The 17,500-nt window shown below is 50.1% G+C and overlaps 1 protein-coding gene across 14 annotated transcripts in view; it reads left to right on the top strand.

The window, feature by feature from the left end:
• EBF3 (EBF transcription factor 3) overlaps positions 1-17,500 on the top strand; it is a 125,353-nt gene that overhangs the window by 72,821 nt on the left and 35,032 nt on the right. For 9 of the 14 annotated variants that reach the window (XM_019728260.3, XM_088791748.1, XM_088791750.1 and 6 more), the window contains 2 exons: positions 12,188-12,269; positions 15,768-15,912. In XM_019728260.3, coding sequence (XP_019583819.1) covers positions 12,188-12,269; positions 15,768-15,912 — 227 coding nt within the window. The remainder of the gene's footprint in view (positions 1-12,187; positions 12,270-15,767; positions 15,913-17,500) is intronic. The other 5 variants (XM_088791747.1, XM_074338799.2, XM_088791751.1 and 2 more) reach the window with 1 other exon arrangement.

A 17,500-nucleotide genomic window follows, 5' to 3' on the forward strand; every position in this document is an offset into this window, starting at 1 on the left:
CTTGTGGCCTATCAGGTAACAAATTGAATGTTTAATCTTCCTCCATGCAGATTGAGGATGGAGTAGTGGCAGCGGACGCACGACAAATTGAGAGTTCTCTGGTGGCTCGTGGAGTGTCAGCTCTCTTGCCTTCGGAGGCCAATAGAGGGTGTCAGCAGAGCTTTGTCAAAATATATCACGAGCATGAAGTTGTAAAATTGCAATTTACAACAAAAAGACTTTGGGATAACGGGCAAATCTTAGGCATGCTAAATACATGGCAAATATTTAGAGAGGCTTTGTAAGCAATTTAAATATTGTTAGGGGGAGTTGCTTAGCATCTGGGGCGCATCCCAGAGGTAAAGAAAGAAATGTATCCTATCAAACAGTAAATAGTCTATTCCAAATGATAGAAACGTTCTCCTGCTACCCGTGGATAGAGTTAAACTAATTGGTGGAAGGCAGCTTAAAGCTGCGCCACAGGTTGGGCTGGCGGCTGCCCGCACCCGTCACGCCTCTCGGCATCACGGCACTGTCCGCGGGACGTCATCTTTGTGGCTCTGTCCTCAGACTTTGGATGCCCGGCAGGCCTCAGGGACCCTGGGGCAGTGGCAGTGGCTCCTGTGGGTCTCTGTGCGGTTGGAACACGGTGGGGTCGGTGCACACACACAGCCCGTGTCGAGACCCCGCGGGCCACGGTGCAGGAGTGCTTGTACTGCGCAGCCGGGGGATGCTCGTTTCGTTAAAGGTTCTGTTGTATATTAATTTTAAGTTGCAGCGTCTGTAGTACAAGATGACGCCACCAGCATTTTGATTAAGGGTTTTGTACATGGAAACATTTTCATTATGTGAGTTCCCAGAGACCTCCGATTGCTTGGCTGCTTGACCCGCAGCTGTGTGTGCACACGTGTGAGGTGGGCCCGGGCAGGAAGGTGTGTGCCCTGTGCCGTGGTTTCTGGTACAGGAGCAGCTAATGAGGCTTTTGACTCTCGGGGAAGTCAAGACTTCATAACCAAAAAGAGAAAAAGCACTTCACATGGATTTTCCTCATTTTGTCTTTGATTTCAGGAGTGTGGCAAGAGCACGTGGAGTCACTGAGTGACGGCAGAGTAAACCAGAGTGGCAGGGGCTGGCCTCTGCTCTCACTGAGTCGCTACAGTTGGCATTTTTCGCACATGTGACGTAACCATGGGAAAAGAAGTTAAGGAATACGGCCTACTTTTATTATTATTATTATCATTTTTTAAGAAACAGGATATTCTGCAGTTAATTCATCCTGGTAGCTTTCCTTAATTCTTTTAACATCTGCCCAGGGTGAGAATGTGTGGTCATTAGAAAGTGAATGAAAGACTCGCCCAAAGTCTTCTGTTATTACATGAGTAAAGGAAAACGTTTGCAAAACCCACTGGGATGTGTTGCCGGCCATTTGGCTGCCAGGGGCCTGCAGAGGTCATGGGTGGTGGCTGGGAGTGTGTGGACAGAGCCCCAGGCAAGGAGGTCTGCTGGCAGAGAAGCCAGAGAGTAAGGTGGGATGACCCAGCTCAGAGGAAGGGTCTGTCCCAAGTTTGCAGGCAGGAGCTGAGCCCTGATGGCATGAGGGCATCTGCAGGCTCCCCATTGAAGCCCCCGTGACAAGCCCTCTAGTGGAGGCTCGTGGCACTGCGCTCCTCTCTGCCACCGGCACCAGTCCTGTCCCTCTAGATCCCAGGCCCAGGGTGGGTCCTGCCCATCAGGAGGGCAGTGAAGTGGGGGGGAGCAGGGGAGCAGGAGGCATTCGAGGGCTTCCTTGTGGGCTCCAAGCACGGTGATGGGAACACGCCGGGCTGCCCAGGGCCCAGGACTTCACGAGAAGCAGAGGTGGCACGCCTTGTCCTTTGCAGACAGCAGACAGGGGCTTTCTGAAGACTCTAAGCTGCCTCGTCAGGATGGATGCTGGACCTGTCAGGCTATCCTCTTGGAAAGTTTCAGTTGAGCAGAGTGCGTGGAGGGGCGCTGTCTGCAGGGGGACATGGGGCACGTCCACCCACTTTCTCTACTGTCACTGCCCTGCCCACACCGTGCCATCTGTAGAGCCCTGTGTACTCTCTGCTTGCACTGGGGTTTTGATAGTTCTCTACCTTTCTTTTTTTTTGTAATTGCAGAATCATAAAATATTTTAATTTCAAGGTTAGCAATTTTCTCTTGCATACTTAATTTATAATTAGCTGGTTTATAAACCTGTTCTGCGAATATAATTTTGCTGTTGCCAAATGTTCTTCATGAATAATTAAGGGCAAATCCCTATTTATCAAATTATTAATATCCCTAATAGCCTTGTTTTCATAAACAACACACTGGAGTTGGATTTAAGGAGCATGTCTCCGAGGGATCCGGTGCAGGTTCCCACCGCGGCCAGGGCCCACTCTGGGTGTCTGCACAGAGGGACGCTTGTGCTGTGTTGATGTCACGGCCCCCGGCCTTCTTTCCTCCACAAAAGCCCAGGTATCAGTAGCTGGACAAACACAATGGCCATTCACCAATGGGCCTGGCCTCCTCGGCCTTGCGAACAATGTTGTTATTTGTTCTAGCAATTCACCGGGAGCATTTTTGGAGGAAATGTAACCGATGAAACCATCCTTTCAGCCTTTAAAGATCTCTTTGGCATAATCCTACCCCCATTAGCAGTGTCCGCTGTTCGAAGTGAGGAAAGCAACTCTTTCGTGGGAGTTTGGCCAGAGGGACCTAAGAAGCCACGGTCCCAGCCCTCAGGTCAGTGGACCCAGCCGGGCCATGCAAGTAAGATTTGGGTCCAGAGATGGAGGAAGAGCTTCTATTCAGAAGGAGAGTGAAAAAAATCACGCTGGTCCCGCAGCCCCTCCTGGCTTCAGCTCCCCCAAATTTCCAGGAGGACAACAGAACTGGTTGGTCTTTGTGCTGGTCCCAGAATTCGGATCAGCTCACCCACAGCAGGGGGGCAGCTCACACCTTTCAGTAGTGGGGACAATGGAAACAGGAAGCAGAGCCACGGTGCTGATTCCCTGACTCCTCTCACAGCAAACTTGTGGGGTGCATCGGCCAAGAGTGTGTGAGGCAAGGTCCCCGTGTTTGCTGCCGGGTGCTTTAGGGACTGAGCGTCTTACCAGGAGTGTGGGGGCGCAGCCCCGCCGGCCAGGTGAACCCATCTGTGTGCTTGTTACCAGTTGCCGGGCTTGCAGTCATCACCCTGCAAGGAGACAAGGGCCGCGCGTCTCTCTCCTTGGGGCTGGCATGTGCGAGCCCACTCACCATGTGTGTGCGACTCCATGTGTGTGATTCATTCCAGAGCAGTTTTAGTCCTCATAAAATATTCATTTTGGTTGTGCAGGGCCCTGTAATTGCCATCTCTCACCCTGAATTATTTATACCTTGCGCAGACTGACAAAGCTTTGCCATGCGGCCCTAGATGAATCAGAAACACGGATCTTTGCTGCCAACAGCATTATAGTTTCACAAAATACGGCACCAGCGTCATTCTGGGCTGCCTCGTCTCTAAACCCAGCTTTTCTTGATTTGACATTTTCTTTACTTTTCCATTGTCTTAGCCAGGCAGAAAGGTTGCCTCTTAACTCTGAGCAGCAACCTTTCTTGCTTGTGTAGCCGCTGTGCTTCACAGGACTAATGTATCTTTATTGCCCTCACTTTTTTATGCTCAGTAACAAGACAGTGCTTGGGCTCACTTTAGAGCCATATATTATACATTAGCGATAAAATGATGCAAATAGTCTTGAATACTCTTCAAACAGATAGTGGAGATCAGCCTGGATCTAGCTGCTTGTCACAAAAACAGAAAATAAAAGGTGACGTGGGAAGTTGGGCCGAGACGCCCGCCCCCCACGTGTGGGCTGTGTGCAGGTCTGGGGTGGGGGTCCCAGGTGGGGCTGGTGACTTGTCTGGGCTTCTCTGTGGGTGGTGGAAGCGCTCAGGGCCCCCAAGCTCTGCACCCTAAAGGCATCCATTCGCCATGCAGCCTCTCCCGGCCTGGGCTTCCCCGGACATCTCTGCAGCCAGGTGCCGGCTGCCATTTCCCTGGGTTTCTGCATGAGTGTGTGCTCAAGAGACACGTCTCATGCTGTCCATGCCGCGGGAGGTGGGCCGAATATTTAGGAAAACCGCGCTCATGTGAATCAGGCACTGGGCGGACCGAGCCCAGCTCCTCTGCAAACCTTTCAAAACTATAGCAGGGAAAGAAGCCCGATTGGCTCTGAAGGTGGGGAGCATGCGTTTCTGAGCGGAGACAATGACGGCCTGCAACAATCCCAGGGAGAAAATTCCCTCGAGCCAGGGCTCCAGAAAAGCGACTCTGAGGCATGTTCATGTGTAGAACTGCATGGTGCGGGGAGCCCAGCCAGGTTTGCCGGATTCGAACACCTTGGTCCTTCCCTGCGCCTCAGAAAGGGATTAATTTATGGCCCTTGGCTCATCAACAAAGGGAGGTGAAGAGAGCGGGCTCGGTGCTGTTTCACGTAATGGATGACCTGGACACACATTTCTCTTGTATTTGTTGACACGCAGGAGTAATGAAGTTAAAGCTTTGCACACATGTGCCCCCTCATTAAGCTGCATTACCTGCATTAAAACTAATAATTGCCACTCAGAGCTGTGCTCCCATTAATCATTTATAATGTTTTAATAAGTTTTTAATCAGGACCTAAAAGGGTAGCGAGGCTGGCACCGGCAGGACCGACACTGGTGTCCTGTGTGCAAGCTCTGGCTTGGTTTAAAATGGGATTTTAAAAAATTGTATTAATAATTCAACCCACAAAGAATATAGTTCTTAATTAAGCAGGCTGGTGTGGGTGGGGAGGCACAGAGCATCTGAGCCGGGAAAGATGAGCAATGTCTTTCCCACTTGGACGTGGGGCGGGGAAAGAAAAAAACAAACCACAAAAAACGAACGTCCCGCCTGTTTTGAGAACGATCCCCGTAGCCAGCAGGAATCCCAGTGGCCAGGAGAGCGGCCCCGTTATCTTTAGGTCCCTGAAACCGCACACACGTGTGGTGGGAGAGGCTGGAAACCTGCCGTTGGGACGAGCACAGGCGCTTAATCGCCGCGTTGCGAGCCCCTGTGAGCGTCTCCCTTGGAGCTGGCAACAAGTCACGGGTGCATCTGATGGGAGCCAAGTGATGCTGGCATTTTTCTTAAGTAAGGAGCTTCGTGATCAGAGCTGGCAAATAGAGCAGTGTCCAGAGGGAGTGAGGAAGCTGTTTTAATGAGCCCGCAGCGAAAGACAAAATACAGACTGATTGACAGCGCGAATGATCTGCTGGGGAAATAATGTCAGGGCTGCATCGCCCATTAGAAATAGAGAAATAGGTAAAGGGGGGGAAGAAAGATAGGCACTTGAAACAGGAGCCCTGGTGTAAATATAGTGCACTTCACATTGCTTTTGTGTTGTGCAGTTGACTTCTTTTAAACAGATAACCTTATCAAAACTATCACGGAGTATCAGGAGCGGTTACAGAAAATACTAACTAGAATCCTGACAGTGAGCGGGCAGGGGAGCTGACAGAGTGTGCAGCTCTGGGATGCGTGTGCTTTGCGAGTGTCTACCTGGGTTTCACTTATCTGAGCGCATTAAAACCACCCGGAAAAGTTTAATGCAAGTCATACAAATTTCTCCAGAAGGAGGGCTCCGCAGGACCTGTTCTGGAAGTGGATGTGGAGGCGGCCGGCAAAGCTATTAAACCCCATCAGATCTCTTTGGCATCATTTTAATGAGAATCATTGCAAAAGTACAAGATCATGGTATCTATACGTGCCTCTTGACAGCCACTGCTGAAATTGTGATGAAAAGAAAAACCATTATAGCAGAAATTTAGCGATAAGGCTCTTTGGAGGGACGGTGGGGCCTAGTGTGGCTCCAGACTGTGAGGGGTTAATTTTCTAAACCTAATAATGTTCGATAGTGAGGTATTTGTCAGGAGATAAAGAAGTGATAGAATCTGGGAAGTGGGTCCCTGGGCGATTGTAGTACAAATATTGTTAATGCAGTGTGGTTACTCCAGCGAAGGGAAGTAAAATAGCTGTCGTCCACTGGAGACAGGCTGTGCTGCCGTGGACCACAACCCCCAGACAAAGGCCAGCAGGCGCTGAACTGCGAGTCAAGCCGCGGATATTTTCAAATCCTCATACATCTGCATTTCCGTGCAGGGCGTCACGTGTGCCTGGGGACGGCGTCCACGGAGCATGGGGACCCGCTGTGGGGAGCCAGGCAGCCCAGACCTCTCTGCTGGGGAGGAGGGCCCCTCACAAAGGACATGTGGGCACAGCTGTAAAATTCAATACTGTCACCCCCTGCCCCTTTCGTGATGACGTCATGCATGCACCACCACAAGTATATGAGACCCATAACTTGAAATGTACAAGAATTTAATAAGTCTGGTGTTAAAGCAATTTGTCATGGCATATTTGAAGAATAAATCAGACTAATGGACCAGATTTTTCCTCCCGTCTGGCATGAAAGAACGTGAGCCCCGTAATAGCTAATGGCAGGAGCGAGAGGGAAAGAGAGGCCTGACATTAAGACCCTCGCATTTTGGAAATCCGATACGTATTGACCTGTGTACTATCTGGGCGCACAGATCTGATGTCAGCAGAATGTAGTCTTGTATGGGAACTGCTCATTACAGGTTTTGTGAAGGGAGCACATTGTGTGTGAGCGCAGGGCCTGATCGCCTAGCACTGCTCAGGAATCAATACCGCAGGACGGATGGCCGCACGACGCAGCACAGCTGCGGCCCCTGCTTTCAGGGACTTCCCAGTAATTAGCAGGGACTTGGAGGAAGCACTCTGCCGCTCACTTTCTTATCAGTCAGAGAAAAGTCTCTTAAAGGCTGTATCTTTTAATTTGACTCTTTAACTATTTCCTTCCAAGAGTGCAGTCACCCAGTCAGGGCTGCAGCCACCGACACCCCAGAGGGCTGGCCCTTCCTGGGGTGCCTCCCCGCTCCCTCCGCACCCTGGTCTCCTTGGGGGTGGGGACTTTTGTGTTGTGATGGAATTACAATGAGGTGGACACAACTTGAAATTAGCTGTTTCAAAGGGAACATTCGGTGCCATGTAATATATTTGTTCCCAAGGTTGTGCCGCCACCACCACCATCTCGCTCCAAACGTCTTCGTCGCCCCCAAAGGAAGCCTGGAGCCCGTGAGGCTGTCGCTCCCCACTCCCCCTGCCTCCAGCCTCTGGGGGCACCCACCGGTGGGCGGTCACTTTTACAACTGCGTTTTCTGGTTGGTTTTCTAGAAGTGCTCACTTTTTCTTGTCAAGGTTATTACATATTAAAATAGTCTGCTGTGCTTTCTGGATTCAGTAGCTAAAAATGTGGGGGCTCTATCTGGAATGAGGTGTCTGCAGACCTCAGGGACCTGCAGAAGCTGTCAGCGCCATCGCATGCCAGTGCCTGGGGGTTTTTGATTGACGACATTGAGGCCCATCCATCACCACATTGGTTGCTGCTTATGAAGAGCTGTGCCTTAAAACGGAGAAGGGCTTCCCCCCTCCCCCCCAATAAAAGATACCAACATTGTTCATTCTTGAGTCAGATTTCCCGTTTTTCCCCTCACTGAGGGCGGAAGGGAAGGTCCTGTCTGCCAGGCCTGGCGGGCGGGGTCTGTGGGGAGCCACGGCTCTTTCTCTGAGTGACACTTAACCTGTGCTGAGGTGGCCGAGGGATCCCGCTCGCGTCTTCCCCCGGCCATTCACGCTGTCACTCACGCTTTCAAGCACTGGCAAGACCACGCAAGCCTGCAACAGTCTAAAAAGTAACAATTAAAAATCAAACAACGATCCCCACATACAGGGCTCCAGAGAGGCTGAGAACACGTGCTTTCAGACACGTGCTAGCCACGTGCAAAAGGCAGGCCGCTAAAACGGCCCCAAAGTGCCCTCTTCTCCTCTGTTACCAGGGTGCCCACACCAAGCCCACTGCATTTCTGAGGAGATAGTCCATTTCTCCTTTGACCAGAGGGAAAGAAATCATTAATACGTGGTGACTGGCTTCAGTTAGGCGAAAACAACAGTGGCAGGGCAGGTGGTGGGGACGAGGGGCATTCCCTTCTAACACTCGCCAGCAACGTCATGTGGGTAAGTCGCGGCTTTTGACCAAAGCGGGCAAGTTCTTTGCTGCTGCAGACAGGAGGGAGAGGGGTACGGTGTCAGAGGGAATGCGTCTTCTCAGCTTTTCTCTGACACACCAAATCCATTCCTTACGTAATTGATAACGGCCTTGGCCAATTATTTCACACATTACAATACACAGAGGCCCCCTTTCCGGGTTTTGCTGTAATTAGCTATGCTAATATCCCCTTCATTGGTCCTAATATTGCTCAACACCTTTTGCCATCCCGGAACCCACTGGAGCCCCGTGGCCTGTCAGGGCCGCTGATTATTGAGAAGGATCGCTCTAATCAGACATAATTGCAGCTAATTTTTCTCTCCTGCTCTGTGTTGCCAGCGCCTAATGCCACGGACTCCTTGATATTCCATTAAATTACAATTAAACAGCCTCCTTTGTTTCTGATTGTCCTGAACAACGCCACAAAGTTCTACAGCCGCTTACAGGAGAGCTGTTTGGTCCTAATTGCCTGCTCGCTCACAAAGGGCCAATTTACACAATACCCATGTAGAATTTAAACAGTTCATAACGTAATGGATATTACACAGGAGCCTAACACTACAATTAAAATGATTTTCATCAGATAGAGAAGCTCTGGTTAATCAGCTTCATAAAAGTAAATATAAATGAGCTAATTCATAGCTTAACCACACAGAAAGGGAGCCGACTTTGATACTGGTTGCTGTGGTGGGGGCACACCCATAGCGCGTGACACCGACAGTGGGCGCCACGTAACACGGGCGAGCCTGTCATTTGCTTTGGGCCTTTTTCGGGTGTCTTGGTTCCTCCGCTTACCCCATCTGTTAGCGGGGAGTTGTTCCAGAGGATTCTGATGGAGGTGCCACCAGGACCACCCTTTTAGCTTTCTGCAGTGGGTATCGCCCTGTTCAGAGCAGTGAAGTAACTGTTCCTGTGCAAAGGAGGGCGGGTCTGGAGATTTCTAGTGCAAACTCAAGGTATCAGTTGCTGGACCCGGCTGTCCAGTCCCTGCCCTCCCCAGTCAGGGGGTGGGGCAACCCTGCTGGAACCAGCTCTTCTCTCTGAACGCTCTGAAAGAGGAAACCTGACCTCAAACATAGTGCGATCACACCTTTCCCCCTTGTAATCACCAGCCAGGATCGCCCAGGATTCTGCACGTCCTTTCTGAGCAGAACATTACGGGGAGTTTGGACTGGAGTGCAGTGTGCCCTGAGCGACTGCCTGCCCCTCCTGCCTGGGAGAAACAAGTAAATAAAGGCCATATTTCAAGCTTGATTTACTCCGGTACCTACTGTGAAAGATGACGACTCTTTAGGGAAATAAAGATAGGGTCAGGGAATCAGTGTACATAATGGTCATTTTGATGATGGGCCAACAGCTGCAACGGGAAACGCACTGTACACAATTAAGCATAATGTACTAATGACAGGTTGGAATTTTTATCGCCTCTGTGCATCGAGCAGCAAATCCATGTGCAGCGGTAATAACGAGTTTATTGGTGTTAAAGCAAAGATTTTCTGACAGAGGAAAGATTTTTGCTTTCATAACAAGAGTATTAAATCCTTTGTGTACCAGCCTCTGGAAGTGAGATATGTAAAGTGGTTGTCAGATAGTTCTTAGGAAACAGCCAATTAAAGGGTAATTGAGTAAAGGATGAGAATTACCATTTGACTGCACATGTCCGGTCTTCCATCTCCACACCGTCCCCAAACATCGTCACAGTGCAGGTCACCGAGCACTTGCTGGTTAGAAGCGCACACGTGCTCCACACATGACCGTGTGCGTCCGCAGTCACGCACTGGCCAGACCCTGCCGTTCACCCTATCAGGGCTTCTTTGAATCCTTGAGTGAAATGTAACCAAAACGAGCGTAAACAGTAAGTGCAATGCTCCTGTTTCTCCAGCTGAAGCTTCCTCTGTCTTCCCTGCAAATTTGCCTCACTTGGTTTGTGTGCTTGGGACCTGAGTGCTTCAGAGGGGTCCTGCCCTCCGGGGCCACACACTACACACCTTTCCCAAGTCCTTATAGTGCTTGTAAGACACTGGGGTAGGAGCACATCCAAAATTAGTGTGTGTGTGTGTGCACATGTGTGCGTGCATGTGTGTGTATATGTGACGTGTGTGGTGTGCACGTGTGCAAATGTGTGCATGTGTGCGCATGGGCCTGCCCCAGAGCCGCCCCCTGAAAACACAAGGATGTTTACAGGCCCCGTACCCAACTCTGGCACCTGATGATGGGTAAGACCCCACTCGCTCTCCTGGAGACACGCATGGCAGTCGCCCGTTAGACTGCCCCCAGACCTGCCCTGCTCCCTCGGAGGTGGAAGGGGAACTGGCTCCCAAGACCTGGAGGAATTTAGAGAGACCCCCTCTGGAGGGGGCGATCTTTCGTGTCACGAAAGGAGCACTCGGGGACAGCCCCATGCAGACGAGCAGCTTCTCGGGCGGCGCCCGCTCAGATTAGCCGGGTGGTAATGTGTGGCATAATTGCACCGTGTGGCTGTCCCTGAAGTGAAAACCTAATTGCCTGACAGGACGATAACTTTGTGCGCCCTCACCTTGTTAGGCCCTTTCGGATGCAGCTCAGGGCAGAGTGGCCGCAGGTGCACCTCATTTACCTCTCCGCAGAGCACGCGGGTTTAATTGCACAGCGGTTGTTAGGAAAAATTGGTGGGTGGAATATCAAGTGACTTACTGTATGCTGATGGCAGATGGCGTTAAGAGGCCCTGCGAGCTAAGTGTCTAGGTGAGGTGAGTTAACACGAGATGTAAATTCCGGCCTAAAACACGGCGGCCGTGCCGTCTGCGGGAACGTGTAACGCAGGGGCCCATTCTCTTCGCGGTCCGTCGGCGCTGCTTCGGCCCTGGCGATGCCGTCCAGGATGTGCTGGGTTGAGGCTTTTTAGTTTTGGGTGTGGTTGTTGTCAACAAGGAACCTTGAACGTGAGGGTGAGTTTAAGGCAATCGTGTGGAACTTTCTAAAAAGTTAACAATCATCAAGTAGGACAGATGGTGTTTGGGAAGGACATAGAGAAGACCTTTGGGTGCCGCCTTCCTGGACGGCGCTCAGATGCCTGCAGGGGGCACATGTGTTGGCATAAGAGACGCCACGGTCCTTGGCCCATGGTGGGTGAGGCAGAGGGGCTGCAAGGACAGAAGCCTTGCACCTAACATACACAGTTGGTGTTACGGCCAGGCTCCCAGTGTCCGTATTCTAAGCCAGAGTGTCCACACTTGTCACTGAGCGTGCAGGAATGGGGAGAACAACACGATGATGCTTTTGTCACAGCATCTCCACACTCTGTGAGGACCCTGAATGTCCACGCCTCAGAATGCAAGGGCAAGGCTTGGCAGGAAATGGCCACGCGCGTGCCTGGCCAGGGTCAGCCTGCTTCTCTCCTGTCTGGCTGAGCGACGGTTGCGTTGCCATGTCAAGGATCGTTGATTCTCTCCTGAAAAACACATGTAGCCCTTTCACAGAAGTCACCGTGGCCCCTAAAACAACACCTCCAAGTCCTTTCTTAAGAGTTGTACCTTTCAAAATCCATCTTTAAAAGTGTGTTTAGGTAGCAACGTCCTCTGGGGTTAGAGGTGCCAGGTAGCGTATAGCAGGTCCGGGTACACTTGAATTTCAGATAAACAGTGAATAATTTTTCAGGATAGGTACGTCTCATAGCATAATTATCCTAAAAAAAATTGTTTATCTGAAATTCAAGTTTAACTAGGCAGCCTGTGTGTTCATTTGCTACAGCTGGCACACCCCCCCCCTGGGGTGGATGTTTCCTCAATGATTAATGGTTAGTCGTGCAAAGATCTAGGCAAGAAATGGCCACTCCATGTCACAGTTCTTATTATAAAACTTGGAAACCCATAATGTCCAGACAAACGTAAGTGAGTCTCTTCACACATGGAGGTATTCTGCACTGGCCATTACAACCAGGGTGCTAGCTCCCTGCGTTTTCTGCCGAATCGCCCCCTACAGGGCAGTGAGCAGGCAGTTGTGGGGGAGTCTCCACCACTCCCCATGCAAACGTGTCTTTCAAGTGTCTGTTGTCTGACAACCCTAACAAATATCCATTTTTTGTATTTTTGTAGATTCTTTCTAAAGTTTTTCCTCAAGTGCAATCAGAACTGTTTGAAGAATGCAGGCAACCCTCGAGATATGCGGAGATTCCAGGTACACGCTTCTCAAAGATGCAGGGACCGGGGTCCTGACTTCTCAGATGAAATTTGAGTTCTCTGATGTTGCAGGATGTTCAGAAAACGATCTGTAGTTCTCAAGGGCTTGGGAGCAAACTGGAATTAGTTTGCTGGAGAACATCCTTAAATCAAACGCGTTAAAAATGAGCTGGCGTCCTCCATACCTCAGGTGCAGTGAGTCCAGCCATGGCCCAGGAGGGAGCGATTTCACAGCCCTGAAAACATGGCCTGAGTTTTTGCCCCAACCACAAAGTGTGCTCTCACCGTGGGCTCCCTGGATATCTGGAAATCAGAGTGCTCAGAGCTGTAGGTGTAGTAAGGTTCCCGCATGCAGTCCGCCATGATAGTCTCACGGGGTGTTTCAAATGACTGTTTGAGAGTTTTCTCTGATGGAGTCCTCTGAACATTAGCCTCTAATTCAGCTTGTTTCCTCTGTGATACGTGGCTGTCCATGCGTGGCTGACTGGGGTTTGGAGCCCATGCTGGAGACCTTCTTTTATGGATCAGTTGCTCGATTAATTTTTCCTGGGGGAGAGCCATCATGTAACCTGTGGGGTATAGTCAAGACCCCTTTGAAGGGAGCTAGCTGCACCTGTTGGATGCAGGCAGGCCCTGCAAGTTCCAGGACGTTTCCCAGCTCAGCGTCCCTGCCCTGGGCTGTCACTGTTCTTACCCTTTAATTGCATAACCCATTCCCAGACTGTTCTTGGACCTGAGTGGACTTGTTCGCCTCAGAGAATTTCATCTCGAGGAAAGAGTTGGAGAGCTGCTTGGGTCCCGGATCAATTATGAGCGAGTCCATATATTCCTTGCCTTTGTTTGTGAATTATTAGGAGGTTACTTCAGGGTGAAGGGTACTCTGCACACATGATGGATTGATTATTTTACTGGTTTTACTTGTAAAAATTTTCCAGGCTAGGTCACAAATCTGCTGCTGGTCCCTACCAAGCAGAGAAGAACTTGGCAGCTAATGGAAATGGTTGCTGGATTGGATGAGCTGGCCATTCAGTTGCTCAAGGCGTTTTTAGAAATTTAGCGTATGTTTCAGTCTTTTAGTGAAACACGTGACATTTACCTGTACAGCCACCCAGCCAATCAGAGAAGGGTCTTTGGGCTTGCCTGAGTGCCGGCTGTAGCCGAGGACGGTGTCCCTCGCAGACAGTGGGGCCTGCTTCCTGCTTTCCTAAAGCACGAGGCTTCCCAGGTGCTTGTGCGCCCTTCTAAGCAGAGTGAAGGTCACACCATCCTCACCTATGGCCCAACGCAGCGCCAGTCACAAGTGGAGCCTGCAGCTCCTAGAAAGACTTCCTCCAGTCAGTCTCTTTAGCTAATCTCCCTGCCTCTCAGAAGGTTTAACTGGACTTAACAGGAGGTCAGGGCTTACACAATATTTCCAACCGGTTTGACAATCTCAGCACCTTTCTGTAGGTGCACTGCAGGGCTGGCCCAGGCCGAGAGACAAAACGCAGCCTGTCTGTTTTCTCTTTGCTGAACTGCACTCTTTTCCCTTGGTGACTGACCTATATATAGACGACAGAGCAAAGACAGTGTCCTTTATTTTATTTTTACCTTTCTTGTTTCTTTAGCATATCATGGTCTAGGGACTTTAAAAGGGTCAAGTCTGTGTCTCAGTGTTAGTTACGTGTCTTTGCATCACGCTCACGTGATATGTTGGTGCAGTTTCTTCACCCCTCCCTCCCTGGGCGGGTCCCGGTACCCAGGCCAGGACGAGGGTGCCCAGGTCAGCAGGGCCAAGGCTGCCAGGGCACTGGTGGCACCCAAGTGGTGTCAGAGCCTGTTCCCACCCGGGCACTGTAGATGGCCACCCAGTGGGCAGCACTGAAGTACAGGATGCTGAGATGTCTGACGCTGGACCTGGGGACCTGATGGCACTGACAGTGTTTTGAGACTCAGGGGCCTGATGTGGAGATTCCAGCAGTCTTGGCGGTGCCCACAGGGGAGAGAATCTTCAAGGAAACTGCCCCGAGGAGCCACTTTGGGGGTACAGGGGGTAGCGCCCCTGCTTTACAGCCTTCTTCTGGGGCCTGAGAGGTTTTTCTTTTAATGAAAGATCAGTTACTAACACATACATTCATATGTACGTGTGTAGCTTTGGCCCTTTTTTAACCCTTAAAAAAACAATTTATTTATTTTTAATTTAATTTTTTTACTAATAGACTTGTTTTGAGAGCACTTTTAGGTTTAAGGAACATTTCACAGAAAGTACCGAGCCCCCCTGGCGCCCCTCCCTCACAGTTTCCCAATTAGTAATATCTTGAATTGCGTGGTGCATTTGCTACGTCGGATGAACCAATAATGATACGTTGCTACTACTGACTCAGGTCCACTGTAGCTTTGGCGTTTCCTAGTCCTTTTATGCCTGGGAGGCGGCCGCGGATGTGAACCCACAGGTTCCCTGCTCAACTCAAGCCACATGTGTCTCTGGTCCTAGCCCTCCCGGCTCCCACACGTAGCAGAGAGCCAGGCTCCCTGAGCCCCAAGCCCAGGCCGTGCCCCATGGGTGCTACTGCGAGACCCAGACTGAACCTGGGCCCGTCTTTGCAGCTACTCTCATAGTGATAACAAACCACACAAACCCACCTCTGTAAGAGAAAAACTGCAAGGCTGGGTGGTAATTTCCAGTTTCCCGAGTCCGTGGGTGGGTGCCACTCTGGGATGCTTGTCACAGGTCACCTGGGAAGGTGTCTGGTGTCAGCAAGCCTGTCCCCCATGCATGACTTCCTTTTCCGCTTCTACCAGGAAGCAGCTGAGAGTAAGAGGGCCATTTCTACCATCTCGTCCCTGGCCACCCTCCGAGCCTGCCCCAACATGGGACCTCTCGCTCCAGCAGAGAGGACAGTCCCTGGGCAGACCAAGGTTGTTGCCATCCTTGCAACTAACTTGAGAAAGGGATTGAAAGCACTTCCACTATTCATATGCATCTCGGCCTTTTTAGATGCAGAAAAGTTCATTACCAGACATTGGATGTAATTGTAAAATTGACCCCAGGATCAGCTGATGATAGAACGTGGGCAGTAGGAAGGCTTCTGATTTATGAAGCCTTTTTTTGGCAACGGAATCCTCACAACTCTTCGAGGCAGGACAGTCTCAAGTGGACTCATTTTAATTAGATAAACTATCTAATCAATATGTACCAACAGATCAATCAAAACAGCAGCTTTAAAATGAGTGGCCAGAGGGGTATTTCAGAAGCTCATGGCTAGAAGACTATTTCTCTGAATTGAATTCACTTGTTAGCATAATAGGAGATTAAACTGTAATTAGGGGAGCGGTTTTGAAGAGAAGCAATCTTGAGTCAAACCGAACCAAACCAAAGCACCCACCCCCATTAGCCAGGAAAGCTGTGAACAGGAGTCCGTCCGTCAGGCAGTGGAGCCAGGCCGGGGAAGAGCGGTGTTTCAGATGGCTTTGGTTACCTGCCGGCCTCGGTTTCACGTCCGCTTCATCTCCGCAGGTTGTTGTGTCGACCACCGTCAACGTGGACGGCCACGTGCTGGCCGTGTCCGACAACATGTTTGTGCACAACAACTCCAAACACGGGCGCCGGGCGCGCCGTCTAGACCCGTCAGAAGGTACGGCCCCTTCTTATCTGGAAAATGGTAGGCACATGTTACATGTCTTTTTTATTTGCAATGCTTCTTTTTCTTTGCACCATCCTTTATGTTGACTCATGTCCAGTTACTCTCCCCAGACCCCCCTCGCCAGTCAGACCTCCCGTGCCCGGCGGGCCTGGGTGACCCCCAGAGTGGCCTGCGACAGAGTCCTCTCCGGTGTCTCCCTTTATGGGGGCCCAGCTTTCCCCTCACCTCACCCGGCCACAGCCTTCACTGTATTGGTTTGTTTGTTTCTAAGCTTTGTTTTGCTTAGAGCTTCTCGTGAAATTTTGACTCATTTGGTCTCATTTTGGCTGGTCCTCAGCCCCCACCCAGAAGTCCATTCCCAGGTACTCAGTGCACCTTTCAGTAGGTGGTTACATCCTGGTCCCGTCAGCTCAGCATGGACTCAAGGACCATTTCCTGCCCCTGGCGGGATGGAGAGAAGGATGGAGGGAAGAAGGGAAGGAGGGAGGGAGGGAGGTCACGGTGGGCGCAGGGTGGAGGGTGAGAAAGGATGGCATGCTTTGTACCAAATGCTTCCAAGTGATGGACTTCTTGTTTTGCTCATTAAAAGAGAAGAATTTTGGTAAGAGCGATCGGCAGAGAAAAGTGTTCTTGGACTTGGAATTCAGAAACACACAGACACAGAGGCCTTTACCAAGCCCCTCACTCATGCCCTGCTGCCAGCTTATGTGCAGGTCCCCTAATACATCACCTCCCTTGAAAAGAAGATCCTTTTCCTCTGGAAAACATTTCATAATAATCATGAGAGTCTGACCAATAGGAATTGTTGGGAAAGTAATGTGAGGGTTTTTTTTTTTTTTTTTTTTTTTGTGAATTGTAAACCAAGCAGCGTGCTTAAATCCATTAGAGCAAGGAGCCCATTAAACGAAGCGATTTTAAGACACAGCCTCTATTCTGAGGTCACGAATTCAGGAGCCACACTCAAAGCAGACAGACGTGTGCACGGGAAAATGAATGAAGCATCTGCATGTTATCAGAATGAAATACCATTCAGGCATAAAAACTGGAAGACAATTTATGAATCTGCTGTAGTCCACAAAAATAAACTAATTTGTTTTTCTACATTAATGACTAAGGTATAAGAGAACGCAAATATAATAATTAAAGGTCGCCTTGGGCACGGGAGTCATTAGAATCTGTGACGTACTGTTTATCTCCTTCCCATGCAGTGGAGGTGGGTGTGTGTTTTCCTTGGCAACCATCACTAATGAGGTTCACAATTAAGAAGGTTGAGTCCCCGTGCTCCGTCCCTGCTTCCCCAGAGAGCTAGAGCTCGCAAGGCGATAGGTTCAAGGAGGCCCCCAGCCCTCTGGTGTTAGGTTGTAGTCTGGGTCCGAAGTCAGCCTCCTCTAATGAGCTTTTATGATCTGAGCACAGTACGGTATTTATTTTTGTAAGTAGCACGAAAAAGCATTTGACTCTAAGCGGAAAATACAGCATTTAGAAAAATAAAGGCCACTGGTGGGTTCCTTGGAGATAAAACCCAACTAATCCAAAGCTATTTCAGAAGCGATCTTGATCAAGATTTTTTTTTTTTAATGTTTGTTTCTCAATTTTTTTAAATCAA

The sequence above is a fragment of the Rhinolophus sinicus genome, chromosome 15, assembly GCF_057876585.1.
Source record: "Rhinolophus sinicus isolate RSI-liver-muscle chromosome 15, RSI-T2T, whole genome shotgun sequence".
Classification (NCBI taxonomy): Eukaryota; Metazoa; Chordata; class Mammalia; order Chiroptera; family Rhinolophidae; genus Rhinolophus; species Rhinolophus sinicus.